Here is a 15,981-nt window from a genome sequence, read left to right on the forward strand (position 1 = left end):
TCAGCATCTAAACTGCACAGTTCCAACCCAGGCTGTTCAGTAGGATACAAGTTTGCCAATGAAAGTAAACAATTCAAATGGAGGCTTGCATTAAATATTTTTCTTACAGAAAACATTTTATTTTTTCCTGATTTTGCTGGAAAATGTTACATGGAGCTTTCCAATTACTGTCAGATACATGGCCCTTCTAGAAATTTAACTAGGGTCCCACTGTCATTTTTCTAAATTCAAGTTTAGGTTACTTCTTTGAAGGATGTTTCTCTTCCCCTGGAAAACACACTAAGAGAGAGATCCAACTAGGAAAGCAGAGTCCATTTTTTAAATGGCTCCCAACTCTTCACCATGGATGTTTTCATTTGCTTTGATATATGAACTATATACTTTTCCTAAATAGGTTCTCTCATCTCTTTTTTTATTTCATTTTTTCATATGTGAGAAATACACATATAATTTTTCCTGTCAAAGCATCAGCTCTTCAAAAAGACTACACATACTAAGGGAGGAGTGTCTCATTTTTAAAGTAGTTGTAAAGTAGTTTGACATTCCCAAGGAAGAAAAAAAGCCACTTGTTTCAATCCTTACCTCAAATTTTTCAGGAACATGAAGTTTAGGAGATGGAACTCCTACAAGGTAGTCAACTGCAACCATTATTACTATTGTGAGAAATACAGCAAAGTCACTGATTGTCGATCGCACCTACGTTAAAGGCATTATGTTAATATAAACAAAAAGTATGTCCCCTTTCTAAATAATTCATCTCTTTCACAGGCAAAACATCACTAAAAAGTATGAATGGAATTTTTAATTACTGATAATGGCAGTGACATACATTTATACCTAATTCTTTCCAAATGATTACATAATTCACAACTAACCTTTGCTTTCTTGGTATCAGTATCTTCCCACTGTGAGCTCAGACATATACCATACATTTTTAGTATAAGTAATTTATAATTACTTGGCAAAGTATTAACCTTAAATGATATACTGCTATTTTGAAATAAACCAAGAAAATGAAAACCAAAAACATGATAACCAGAATTCCCAAAATTACATCCCAGTTACCTTGGTAGGAAAATAACGCTTGGTCTTAAATTGCTTGAGGAATGAAGACAGAAAAAATGTTGTGAAAAATAAGATGACACACCAAAAGAGCACATCTGGAATATAAGGTCCATGAGGACTACAAGCTGATCCTACAAATGCACCATGAAAGGTTTTACATTCCTGGAAAAAAGGGGGGAGGAAAAAATAAAATAGAGGAAGTTTTCAAACATCCAATAAAATTAATAAATTTCATTGACTCTAAGATGCAAATTTTATGTTTCACTTTGCAAGAAAAGGGGCACTGCAAAGTCAACTGTATATAACACATCATCGATGAACTGTAAGACAGCACCTAAGTTCAGAGATGCTGTGACTTGTCTAAGTCAATGAAATAAGACTATTTCACTTATGTCTTCCTTTCCTTCAATTATATATTCCCTTTAGTAAAAGGACTATAATGAGTATTATTTATGAAATGTTTCATCTGCATTCTTGTTGGTCCACAATTTACTGTCTTTCCTGTATTTTTGAATAGGTGGCTTATACCAAAGCAGCAGACAGAAAATCAGTCTTATGCCCTGTTACAATGCTGAATAGAGATGGCTGCAGTAACAAACTGAAATCAGTAACAAAATCTGTGGCTGGATTTTCTGATTCAAACTCAAGATCTTAGAATTGAAACCATGGTCTTTCATGAGGAAGTAAAGTAATCATTAAGAGAATATATCCTTTGACAAAATTGATAACATAATACAAAATATATCATATTTGATAGAAGTCCATTGACTTAATTTTCCTTTAGAAGAAAATTTAGAGATTAGAGGAAGTGCCCCAAATATAACTCATTTTAAACAACAATAACGAAAAAAAAAAAAACTATCACAAGAAAATTTTAAAGATTCCATTATTTTTAATTCCAATCCATGAAATTAAAGGCTATAAAAAAAAAAAAAAAAAGAATGCCACCACCAACATGGCAAAATGAATATCAAAAAATATACTGGAGCCTGGCGCAGTGACACACACCTATAATCCCAGTTGCTTGGGAGGCTGAGGCAGAGGGATCACGAGTTCAAAGCCAGCCTCAGCAAAAATGAGGCCCTAAGCAACTCAGTGAGTCCCTGTCTCTAAAAAAAATACAAAATAGGGCTGGGGATGTGGCTCAAGCGGTAGCGCGCTCGCCTGGCATGCGTGCGGCCCGGGTTCGATACTCAGCACCACATACCAACAAAGATGTTGTGTCCGCCGAGAACTAAAAATAAATAAATTAAAAAAAAAAAAAAATCCAAATTGTCATTTGTTAAAAAAAAAAAAAAAAAAAAAAAAAAAAAAAAAAATACAAAATAGAGCTGGGGATGTGGTTCAGTGGCTGACTGCACATGAGTTCAATCTCTGGTACCAAACAAAAAACAAAAAAAACAACATATACTGGAAAGACCTGTGTCTCTAATGTCAAGACAGGATGCCCATCAGGAATCAGAAATCAAATTCTTTTTTTATTTTTTTAAACATTTATTTTTTTAGTTGTAGTTAGACACAATACATTTATTTGGTTTATTTATTTATTTTTTTAATGTGGTGCTGAGGATCGAACCCAGAGCTTCCCACACACTAGGCAAGTGCTCTACCACTGAGCCATAATCCCAGCCCCAAAGCAAATTCTTTTTAACAAGTCACTTTTGACTACTTCAATCAGCTATACCTCTTCCACAACAAAAAATAATTTGCTAATTACAAAACAGTAAAACATGTCTCTAAGTTGCTATGAATAGTACTGATTCATAAGAGAATTCCTGTGATGGAAATGTTATATATCTGCACTGTTTAATACAGAAGCCAAAAGTTTTATGAAGTGACTGTGGCTAGTCAACTCAGAAACTGAACTTTTTATTAATTTTATTTAAACTTAGACACATGTTAAGGCTACTGTTTGGATGGCACAGCCTTAAATTACCAATAGGATAAAATTTCAGATATTTTTTTTCAAATTATTTAGTTAGGGGCTAACTATCACCTTTAGTGAGAAAGGATGGATTCAGTTACTTATATAATCCCCCTATTTAAAAAACAAACAAACAAACAAAAAAAAAAAACTTCTAGAGAATTTCAGGGGATCTTTGTTTTAATTCTGACTGCTGGCTTCACTTAATATGTTTATGCCTAGCTCATAAGCAACACACCATGGATATTACAGAGCAAGGACAACATTTCCCAACATAATACAAGTGCCTATAATAGTATTCAGTATATAGCAGATGCTTATAACACATTTTGCCCTTTTTCCTTCCTGTTTTCTTAAGAGCTTGAATCAGACTAGACTCTTGAGTTAAACAAAGTTCACAAGTATGTTCACATCTTTTTAATAACTTTTAAAAAAATCTGAGAAGTGCAGTATAGTCTTTTTATCTCCCTAACCTTCATTCTTTTTAGCCTATAATTTCTAGTGCATGATACACAAAAAGTGGGACCTCCTATTTGGTTAAAACACTATATTTTGAAAACATGCCATAAATCCATTGATCAAGAAGAAAATAAGAATAATCTGAAAAAACTAAAGAATTTATTTAATACAATATTTATAGCATCCTCCATTTTGTAATATACTTACAGAAACAGTGAGATTTCCCCAGGAAATACTGTGTGCTGTTATATTCTCTTTCTTCCATAGCTCTAGAGTTTCATTACTAGGGTCAGGAGGTTCAATACATACACATCTGAAAAATCACAGTAGGTGAAATTTTTATTTATTTAATTAATTATTTAGTACCAGGTATTGAACCCAGGGGCACTCAACCACTGAGCCACATCCCCAGCCCTTTTTATTTTTTATTTATAGACAGGGTCTCACTAAGTTGCTTAGAGCCTCATTAAGTTGCTGAGGCTGGCTTTGAACTTGTTATGCTCCTACCTCAGCCTCTCCAGCCACTGGTATTACAGGCACTGCACCCAACATGGTAGGTGAATTAAAAGTCACGCATTTCATGCTTACATTTTACTCAATCAACTGCACGGTGTGGTAGCTTTTAATTTCTTAATTTTTTTTCCATGTTGCAAAGCATGGAGACTAGAAACGACACATATCAAACAACAGAATGGAATAAGACTGGTATGATATTAATAAAATTAGTTCACATAAAATATTTACTTTATAAAATTAGTTAAATATATCCCTTGGGGGGAACATGTTTGTTTGTTTAAGAGGACAAAAAAATATTTTTAAAATAATTAAAAATTTTAAGATACCACCGTGTTTGGCAAGATTATTCTCCATTAAATCCTATCTCCTCAATCATCACAGCAGTCACTGTTGTCTCTTCCTATCCCTGCAATACAACATGTATTTATTCCCAATAAAAGTTACACTGCTATTGATTTTTTTGTGCTCACACTAGACCTAATACTCATATTCACCCTTTAATGAATTTAAGATTCACTCTCAAATAAATAAAAATTTTCATCAGGACAATACTAGGAAAAATAAGATCAGAGTTCAGTTCATATTTAGAACTATCTCAACTGCCTAAATAAGCTAGAAACACTTAGCAAATGAACCTCTAAATATAAATTTAAAAAAATAAAAACAAACATGATTACTCCCAAATTAGATAATGAACTGTTTGAGAAAAGATGAGAAGATGGATCTGGAGTCCACCCAGGTGTTGTTACTTACTAGCTGTTTAATCTAAGGCAAGTTTTAACCTCCAAGAGCTTCAGTGTCTTCAGACAAGAAAGAGGCTATGGTATAAACACCATTCACTAGTATATTCACAAGAATTAAGAAACGAGCTTCAGTGTCTTCAGACAAGAAAGGGGCTATGGTATTAACACCGTTCACTAGTATATTCACAAGAATTAAGAAACACTCTGAACACAATGCTCAATGCTCATAAGCTATATGGTGAGTAGATGCTGTTCACATGCAGCTACTCAGTTAATCAAAAGGAAACATTATTCTAAGGCTGGTACTAACAATAAAAGTCATCATTCAGAGGTCAAAGGAAAAAGTGCACAGAAAGAGAGAAAATGAAAAAAAAAAAGTAAAGTAAAGCATGTAAGAACAAAGAAGACAGCATATCACAAATTTAAAATCAAAGTATCTCTAATGTTTTCAAATAGGTCAGTACTTATACAGAATTTCATACCCTTCCCTACTTTATCTATCAAAATTGAGGATATACTAGGAAGACAAAGAAGGAAAAAAAGTAACAAAAGTATGAAAAAAGGGGAAGATACAGGATCTCAGGTCAGGCTTAGGTGGAGAGAGGGAAAAAGGTGTGCACCCTTTCTACTTTAGATGACTACATATCCCTATATGTGTCAATCAAATGAAACACCACATTTATACCAAACAAGATTGTGAAAGACAACAAATAAGAGACACTTCTTTGATATGTCTAGTTTTAACAGTCTGCTTTACTTTTATCTAAATATATTCACCAATCTTTTGTAACTATTATGTCACTTTTCAAATCCTATTTTATTCTAGAGTTTTAGATTATGTTCATTTCATTCCTTCTTCTAATCTTTTTTTTTTTTGTCATCTTGATGGTTGAATAATACTTTTCTTATTCGCAAGGAAAACACTCCATTAAACACAAAATATACTAAAATAAAAATATACTAAAATTCTACCACAAAACTTCAATATATGATAACAAGTTTCAAAACTATTAATTAAGACACAAAATGTGAGGAATATACAAATACAAAAAAATAATCCCACATCCTACTATACATGTAGGATGTGGTTATGTAGTTAAAGAATTAAAATCTAATATTATTGCCTAAAGCAAATATATGGTAGGCTAATAGCCAAACAAATTTAAATAGACCAATATAATTCAAACAGAAGACTGAAAATACACACATATAATTTATTTCAGTGAACAAAATGAATGAACTTGATGAACTACATTTATGTCCTCTGAAAGCTTTGGTAAAATCTCACCTGAAACAAATATATCAACTACTAGATGGCTGGTAGTTGTTGCTAGATACAGTGGACATTATATCGTCAAAAAAGAAAACACAAAAGGCATTTTCTTAGGCTCTGACATCTTGACAAAAATATTTTTTAATATTAGTGAGAAACAGCACTTACGAGTAGCTGGTCAGTTTATTTAAGTTGTTGTGCATATTAAATGCATATATTTCTCCTAAATGAAAAAGCTTCTCCAAAGCTTCATAGATGAATATGATGCAAATGAGAGCTGCAAAAGCCTCTTCTGTAAACCGAGTGATGTAACACACAAGGCTGCTCGCATCTGTTGCAACCAAAACAATGCACAAGAAAGAAGTCCACAGACCAATACTGGTTCTTAAAGACAGATAGGAAAGGTGATAATCTCTGTTCAGAAATAAAAATGTGAACATAATCAACATATATATAGGGAATAGTACTTGTACCTTAAAATTTTCATAATAAACAATAAGAACAAAACATGATTCCTAAAAAAAAGAGAGAGAAGGAATTATAGAATAACAAAATAATGATTAGATAATGCTCTACTTTTCTACTTCAACTGAATGAAGGCTTACTGGTTATTACATTTATATAAAAGATTCATAGTACATATCTATTAGGCAATAAATATTTCAAAATTAATAGACCTCATTTTAGGAATCAATTATGAGAAGTAAATGACAGATTAAAAAAAAAGAATTGTATTTGACTCCCTCTGAAGACCAGGAAGCTACACATCAATACAGTAAAAACATAGCTCCAATGTCTTGCCATCACCACCGCCACCTCCTCTCCCACCATTATAACCAGAGAAAGGTGATTTCTTTTTTTAAATTTCAAACAAGCAGCTACTATATTTCAAGTCATGACAGATTAGAATCACAGTCAGCTTGTTTAGTGGGTACAAAATCAGAACAAGAGTTAGATGAACCAATTATTTAAAAGCATCAAGTTGTTTCAGGCTAAAATGTTCAACTGCATTTATGTCATAAAAAGACAGTATTGGCCCTGTTGAATTCAAAGCATACCAAGTCCAATCCCCTGTATTACCTCCACACCATAAATAACCTAGTCAGTGGAAACTGACACTTCTCTCTGATTGCTTCAGTCTCATATCTGTTAAACAGGACTGACTGGTAAAGTTACCTCTTTCTAAACTTCCTGTATAACAACAACGTATTGTTTAACAAATAGTTCAGATGAATATCTTCTTATCGGTTGAAATTTGCTAGAACAAAGGATTTTTATGATCTGTTTATCAGTACTCAAAATACATTGATTTTGCATTGATGGGCAATCTTATTTTCCTCATCTCTAAGTTACTGAGGTTGGGATGGTGGTAGAAGCCTTGATGGGGCCAACCACAGTGCAGCCCAAAAAATTGAAAATGCAGATATTGATCAGAACTTTTCAGTTGCTAATAAACAATAATATATAATTGTACATATATGCAAATACACATGATGAATAGAGAACTATTACTTACCTGCAGAATTTAAATAAAATTTTTTCAAACACTAGAACTGGACCTGTGCTCCCCAGTATTGTTAGAGGTTGCCCAGCAAACAATGAATAGGCAATCCCAGTTAATGATGCTCCAAAGAGAGACTCTATTGCACTCTGTTCAAGGAAAAAAGAAATGAATAGAAGCAATACATCATAAACACATTTCTTACCTAATATAATACATGTTAGACAGCTGTAAAATAAAAATACAAACCAAGTAGTTACAAATATAATGGAAGCACAAACTTATGGCTCTTAAAATTAAAATTTCATTACATAAAACTACAAATACATTCCAAATACACAGAGAAAACTGATTTGTTTTGGTATATTTAAAAGTAAATTTTTTGTAATCATCCTTAATTCAAGGCAATACTGTGAGATGCAAATAGTAAATGGAGGAGACATATATCAGGGATTCAACTCTATCTAAAGATGTGTGTTATTTTTAATATCTCTGGCATGTCTGAAATAGTTCATTAAAAAACACATTTAAATGCTCAATACAGAGGTACAAAAAAGAATCTTTCAAATAGATAAGGAATTAACATTTGATCCTATTTTTCAAGCAGATTTCATATATAAACTACTGATAAACCTAATCAATTGATATCAAAAATGACATACTTAACATAAACAAAATCTCCATAAAAAATTCATACCAACCATAATAGAGAAAGTATCTTATCATTAAAATTTGACAAAATAAAAAAAAAAAAGATGAGAAAAATGTACCACCACCACTATAACATCCCAACTAATTAGGTTATGAGATGATAAGGGGTGATGATACACCATACTACTAGACAAAGGGAAGGGGTCAGAAAGAAAGAATAGTTTACCATTCACAAACACCACAGCCAAGTGGAATGTACTATCCAGAGCGGGAAAGCCCATAGTTGGTAAAGACAAGAAAAGGAAGTTTTCAAGACAACACTCCTGAAATGAGAGGCAGTAGGCAAAGAGAGTAGGGCTTCAGGACCAGATCCAAAGTGGAAGACTGGTTAGTGCCATGCACTGAGCTCTGGCTATATCACAACCTTTGAAAGCCAAAGCTTTCTCATTTTTAAATGGGAGGAGATTACAACTAGGAGACCTTAAGTGGTATTTGTAGAAACACCCAGCAAGCACAGTATATGGCACCTGGAATGTATTTAATAAATAATAGCAGTTCTCATTATCAACTGTAACAAGTATCTTCCAAAATCAGAGCATTCACAAAGTAACAAAGACAACAAAAGTATAATTCAACTATCAGAATACAAACAGGATGAAACATATACAAATTTGTCTCTTGGCAACATAATGGAGAAGCATCCATATTAATAATACATTTGTTAACTGTATGAGATAATTTATTTTCTTGCCTATGGTAAACCAGTTTGTGCTAGAAGACACTGGTAAGCCACCACAAAATATTTAGGAATGAATTTTGGTTAAGCTTAAGGGAAAAAAGTGTAAATGATATTGAGGGGGAAAGAAACTGAGAAGAGGAGAGTATAACAGATGAAAAAAAAAGTTAACAGGAGCAGATGGGCACAAAATTAAGGTTCCCCTCCCTCAACCTTGGTTTAAAAAACAAATGGTGCCACTGAAAACCCTTCCTCACAGCCTCTCCTCTTCCTCACTGCCATAGCTACAAAAGCAAAACATTCCCTTATCCAGATCTATTTTTCCCCTTACCCAGACTATTTTTTTCTAAGTTTTGCTCAACTTGTAGTTCATTCCCAAACTAAAACCTGTCTTTCCCTTAGAAAATCACAGCCCCATTGCAATGTCTTCTCTACCACACTCTACAGTTATAAGTTTCCATTTTGCCTATCAAAAGCCCTCTTCACACCTCCCTACTGTTCTCCTTTATGGCTGTACTAAATCACTGAACACCTCCTTCTAATTATTCCTCCTCAAAACTTCTAGTTGGCTTCTGCAAAATTACACCATCCTCAATTCTCTTCTAGGGCTCTGGCTATACCTGTGTCCAATCTATTGGGTCATTTTCATTTTCCACCCTGCCCCTCTACCCCATCTCTCCTCCATTCCATAAATCTAGGTTACTTACCACTTTTCCTTCTCCTTCTCTCCCTATAAATTATCTTCCTTGTTAACCTCCACTATTTTCAGTTTCAAATCTCATTTATGGTTTCCCAATCTGTACATTTCCCCCTTTATCACTCTATAAACTCTGAAACTGTACCTCCTAGTACGTCCATTTCTACCTAAAGTTCAACAAAGCAAATGAAAACAAATACATGATACTTCTGCTTTTTTTATTTATCTTACTCCAATTCCCACCACTCATGTGGCACAGCAAACCACAGTGTAGGAACCATGTATATATTATCATTCTCTTTCACTTAGGTTAGCATCCTTGAGGACAGGAGACACGTGCTCTTATACTAGTCTGCCCTCCTCCAGTGCCTAACACACATCACATGCACATGGTATCAAACAGCAGAAGGAGACGGGCAGGTAGTGACAGTCCACAAGAAAGAAGGAGCACTTTCATGAAAGTAACAGATAAAACACATTTCCACAAGGACCAGCAGTTACATGTACAATTTGTGACAGCATTTATAGCAACTTACTAAAAATATCTGCTTTTGATATATTGAATACAGAATAAGGTAAGAAGAATCTAAATAATCAAAAATAAATTCAGAGTTGCATGAAAATTTTTGTTTTCAGATTTATCTTGTGTTCAGGTCATGAAATACTTCAAATGAATAATTATCATTACTTAGCTTTGGATATTTTTTTAACTTTTATCTATAAAAATATAAATTTTAACTCAAGAGTAAATATTATTAGGTAAAAATACACTTACAAATTATAAATCATCTCATTTAAAGGTCATTAAAATACATGAGCCCTGCCTCCCAAAAAATATTTTTCAAAATTTTACAAAGTACCATAACTCCTAATACAGTAATACATTAAAAATTTCATTTTAGTCATATCAAAAGACAGAGGCAATCTTCAATTATATTTTCCAAATAAAAGCCTTTGCTACTTTCACACAGATTTATTAGTAGCAAAATTAAAGTAAATATCACTTCAAAAATCCATCATCTCCACAATTATGTTCTTTTCTTCCAAATAGTCTAGCTTGGGCCTACCAGCCAGGGCTGATGGATTCATATTAATCATATGATTCTAACTAATCCTATGATACCTCACAGGGTGAAATAGCCCCACTGATGAATTCCCCCACCCACAACCCCCCACAATCCACCCACCCACCAGGAGACAATGCAAGCCTTTTACTCAATTATAAAACCATTCCATCCAGCAAGGCAGGATAAGTTTTTGTTGTTGGTTTTTTGGTTTTGTTTTTTACCTCAACTGTGCATCTTCTCCTGTTCAAATGGCTTCCCCATGTTTTCCACAGCAATTACCTTTGGGGGAAGTCTGCTTTGGGACAGGTTAATCTTGCTGTGGGTAGACTCTTCAAATAAAAGTACCAATAGTGAGACAAATGCATACAGACACTTGCCTCTGAAGAGCTAAGAGCCTGGCCACTACCAATCTTGGTACTCACTATTCTGCCTTCTGTAGCTTCTCCAAGCAGCCCTCCAAAAGTGATTACAGGAGACATACAGGCACAGTATAGGAAAAGAATCGAGGCCAGGCACTGCAGGCTTAATGCATCCTTGAAGTCACTCAAGAAAAAAGGTGCTTTCCTTTTGATGTCAAGTATCAAACCACCAAAAAGCCTAAATAGGTGAGATGAAACTCGTCAAACTGTACACTAGAGGATTCTAGCTAGTTCACACTAAAACTATGGGCTACATAAAACTGCTGGTGCCTAGCGTTTTCTCAACAAAAATTTAAATCCAACTTAAAACAACAGTATAATTTATAGAAGATACACTCATTTAATCTACTGATGATAGAGGAAAGATCTCATTAAGCTAAAAGAGACAAACACATTTTTTTTATAGACTATATACTGACAAGACTGCAGGCAATGATTTTATATGAGTAAATGTAACTTTGGACACAAATGTGCAAAGAAATATACAATAAACAAAACCTAGCCATTCATGAAAATATGCATAAGCAATTCTACTCATTATTGTCAACATTATATATCTTAAAGGCACTGTTAGAAATACAAAGAATGCAATTATAATCAAAGTATCCTTTAAAATGAATGTAGTATGCTGTACTTAGTTGCACAAATAGTTATTAAATAATTTTAATAACTTTAAAAAATTTGTGCTTCAATTATATAATTATTTCTGTCTAGGAACAAAACCTAAAAAGCTATTTCGGTATACTTAGTTTATTACATATGTAGTCAAATTAGTACATACATTAATAAACCTATGAGATTAAAATCTATATTATATTTATAAATGCAAAGGGGTGAGGATGTAGCCTAGTGGTAGAGCAGCTCTGGGTTCAACCTCCACACTACAAAAAAATGAAAAAAAAAATTCAGACTTTTAGATACGTCTAACTTGAAAATTTCCCCAAAATATATAAGCTCCATAAGAGGAGTTTAGTAACCTATCTCCATTGTCTAAAATACTACTTGGGGGATAGTAGGTACACTCAATAGATGCCAGTGACTCAATCCATAATTCAAAAAAGTTCTGTGTCATAAAATAGGTAATAATTCAAATATCAATTGCAAGAATTTTTTTACAATTAATTAAGAAATTAATTGTAAACTTTCAAATGCTTTGGATGTTCTGAGCTTTCTCATTCTAAGCTAATAGTGAAATACATCCTAAACACACCTTTACAAGTGTTGGAAGTTATTCTATAAATAATCTGATATCAAGGGAAATCAGCTTACAATAAAAAGATGCCAATGTATCTATAACATCAAATCAATAACTAGTTATTTAAAAGATGGCTTATAGAGGCTCTAAGGTGACTGTGAGATTAGTGGGGGGTCCAATTCAGAGAATAACCCTATCTCCATATAAAGTTCAAAGAAATGATAGCTAATAGACCAGCACTGTCTACACAGCAATGGTATTTTATTCTTTTACATTCATAGAAACTAATACATTAGTCAATGAGTCACATTGTGAGTTTAATTTATACCCAGTATGCCCATTGTTATTTATCTTATACATAGGACCCTTTAAGACATGTCATCAAAATCCCTAATACAGTGTCTATATATGGTATCCTAGTTTTATAAGCAAAGATTTTAAGATTCACGATTTTTGAGTTCCATACTGCTCCCCAGTAGACAAAACAGCATCAATACCCATATATATGGAAACACCACAGCATTTATCTACTTCTACAAAACATTTTAAAACATTGTAAAGATGTTTATACCTGGCAACAATTCTATTCTTTACTCCAAAAGTTAACTTTTTACTTTTTCTAAAAAGGTTTCCACAGAGAATATTACAATTTAATCATGCTTGTCCATGTAATTCTATAGTATCTCATGATATTTTACATATATGTGTGTGTGCATAAAATATTATGTATAAATCTATATGTAATACAAAATCATTCATTATAATTCCTCTTCCCAAAATTTGATATGATGAACTCTATAAGGACTCTAACCCTTCATTAAAAACCTTAGTAGAGGCAATGAAAATTAACCTATATACCAAATAACTGCAATTTTTAAATATATGGTCCATTATTTCCATTTTAAACTAAAGTTTGGTATGTACTATTAAAATTACTTTTAAATGCATATAAAATTTTCTCAGAACTATAGAACTTATACAATAATATATATTTTTAAAAACACAAAAGAAAGACTGTATAATATTAGGTTCCAAATACTTGGAAAGAAAAACAAAATGTTCATGCTTTTTTCATCAAATCAAACCCTGGTTTCAAAAAGATGTCAGTATCTGGGTACCCACCGTCCAGTCCTCTGCAGCTCAGGCCCAGCATGATGAGCAGCCTCCTTAGGAGTCTCACCAGATACAGGGGCAGATCCATTGGGAAACACTGGAATCTTTCTCTTTTCCTGAATTTCATAAAAACACATTTTCAGAAATCTGTTTTTTAAAAAACTGAAGTGGTACCTTTGATTGAAGGTAACATCAGACCTTATATGGATTATATATCTAATCAGTGATCTAGAAAAATGCTTCCTAAAGTAAACTTCTCATTAAATAAATTACACTGTGAAAAAATAAATTAATTACACTATGAATAGAATCTAATGTATTCTGAATTTATGATTAGCTTTTTGTATCTTATATTCTAAACATGTAAACATACAATTTCATTTACTCTTCAGCAATAGCTATGAATAGTCTCCAAAAAAAACCTCTCTCTCACCAGAAATCTTTATAAATACTGTTCATATCAACTACTGAGAAATGTACACTAATTTTCAAAATGCTGTTTTTCTTTCACTAAAATACTTCCCTTTAAAAAGTAGCACAAGAATTGTTTATTAAACATGTTTTAATGAAAATCAGTTTCCTGCTATATTTCATTTTAAAGAGTACCATTGCCATGACATAGGAGAGTCTCTCTCACAGTGAAGACAAAGGATTGAGCTTTTAATTTGTTACCTCAAGAGGTAACTAAACTAAAAGACTATGTACATGTTTGCATACATATGCACATATATGCAAGGGGAAGGAGGGAAGCAAGGGAGAAAGGAAGGAGACAGAAAATGAGGCAGAGTAAATGTGGTCCCAGGAAGTCACCTGAAGTCAAAGGCTCTGGCTCAACCACAGACTTATATGGCCTGGTTTACATATCCAATATTTATAAAATTACAAGACTCATCTGTAAATATAAGGTTACCATTTGAAAATGTCAAAATTAAAACCACCCTAGGGTAAAGAGGAACCAAATTTATAGAATTCCTAGAAAACAAAAACAATGGAAAACTCTACATAGCATTTATGTATATAAAAATTTAAGCACTCATATTACAAAAAAAAAATTAAGATGAATCAAATGTAAAAGGTAGCAAATGTAAAAACAAAAGTCTTTCCTAAAAAAAAAAAAAAAAGTGAAATGAAATCAAACAACTACAATCAGAAACTGAGGTGCATATGATTACATGACCTGTGTACGAGACGAATGAAAAGTTATACTCCATTTATGTATGACGTGTCAAAATACATTCTGTTGTCATATATATTTCTTAAAAGCTGCTGTTTAAATATGATAGATGATTAGCCGCTAGCTAAACAACAAGGAGACAAAAACTTCACAAACTGAGGAAAAATATATAGAGCAAGATGCACAACTGTTTTCAAATAAATTAAAAACTTGGATGAAACAGATAATATACCAGAAAAGCATGATTTATAAAAACAAACCCCAGGAAAAAAATGGAAATTACAGAAACCAAATTCCACAAAAGAAATAAGTAAGATGTTAAACTCTATCATATGACAAAAGATGCAAGATCAAACTATTTTACAAAGTAATTCTTCCAAACTTTTGAAACCAAAATATTCCATACCATTTAAACTGTTTAAGAACAACAGAAAAAAGAAAACTAATGTTTTTATGAAACAAATGGAATAATGATATCAACACATGAAGATAGCACAAAAATCTATAGACCACTCTACTTACAATGGCGCAAAAATCTTAAATAGAATAGGGACACAGTCTACTAGCACTTTAAAGTCCAAGCTGCACTCACTCTAACAATACTAGTGTTTTACATTAAGAAATCTACTAATAAAATTTACCAAACAGGTGACAAATAAAATGAATATAATTCATTGCCACAGATGCTAGAAAGGCATTTGATAAAAATTCAACATCCATTTATACTAAAAATTTCAATAAAATAATAACTGGTACTTTCTTAACATGATAAAATGTACATTTTGGCCCCAATATCAGTATCTTATTTAATAAGGGAAACACTAGAGACACTGACAAGAGTTAGAAGCAAGATAAGGAATGCCCTTATTTTAAAGCCACTGCTAGTTAATACTCGTCAGTTAACACAATTAGACAAGAAAAATATTACAGGTAAAAGATCTAAAAATGTAGGGAAAAACCTCTCTCTTATTACAAACAGTATGACTGAAAAAACTACCATATATAGGTGTGTCTCCCTCTGAAGACAGTCTACATTCTACCTTCAATGTGTATTCCTTGTTTTATCCCAAAGGCCTCTCACTCTTGAGATAGGCCGTATTCTGCCTTGAATATGCCTCTGCTTTCCTAAATAAACCTTCTTGTTTCTGAAAACAATAAAACCAACACATACAATTAAAAAAAAAAAAAAAAAACTAAGAAGGGTTTTAGGACAAAAAACACATACATGTAAAAACAGTTCACACACACACACTTACACACACACACACAAATGAAACTAAGACCTCATTTACACTAGAAACAAAGTATTCTATGAATATGCTCTCCAAGAAGCAGGCAAAGTATAGATAAAGAAAACTTTGACATTCTTTGATGCAAAAACTAATGTGAAACAGAAAATTGATTGGGGATAGACATATCATGTTCTTGGGAAAAAAAAAAGATTCAGT

General features: G+C 32.7%; 1 protein-coding gene across 13 annotated transcripts in view; it reads right to left on the reverse strand.

Moving 5' to 3' along the window:
• Slc4a7 (solute carrier family 4 member 7) overlaps positions 1 to 15,981 on the reverse strand; it is a 97,101-nt gene that overhangs the window by 21,014 nt on the left and 60,106 nt on the right. For 12 of the 13 annotated variants that reach the window (XM_046436430.2, XM_058576691.1, XM_046436428.2 and 9 more), the window contains 7 exons: positions 13,369 to 13,475; positions 11,055 to 11,229; positions 7,497 to 7,630; positions 6,149 to 6,394; positions 3,656 to 3,761; positions 1,066 to 1,227; positions 583 to 696 (listed from right to left, as the gene is read on the reverse strand). In XM_046436430.2, coding sequence (XP_046292386.1) covers positions 583 to 696; positions 1,066 to 1,227; positions 3,656 to 3,761; positions 6,149 to 6,394; positions 7,497 to 7,630; positions 11,055 to 11,229; positions 13,369 to 13,475 — 1,044 coding nt within the window. Of the gene's footprint in view, positions 1 to 582; positions 697 to 1,065; positions 1,228 to 3,655; positions 3,762 to 3,785; positions 4,371 to 6,148; positions 6,395 to 7,496; positions 7,631 to 11,054; positions 11,230 to 13,368; positions 13,476 to 15,981 lie in introns of those variants that run through there. The other variant, XM_058576692.1, reaches the window with a different exon arrangement.

This window comes from Marmota monax, unplaced genomic scaffold, assembly GCF_021218885.2.
Source record: "Marmota monax isolate L192 unplaced genomic scaffold, Marmota_monax_Labrador192_F-V1.1 WCK01_AAM20220418_F8-fsc00021, whole genome shotgun sequence".
Classification (NCBI taxonomy): domain Eukaryota; kingdom Metazoa; phylum Chordata; class Mammalia; order Rodentia; family Sciuridae; genus Marmota; species Marmota monax.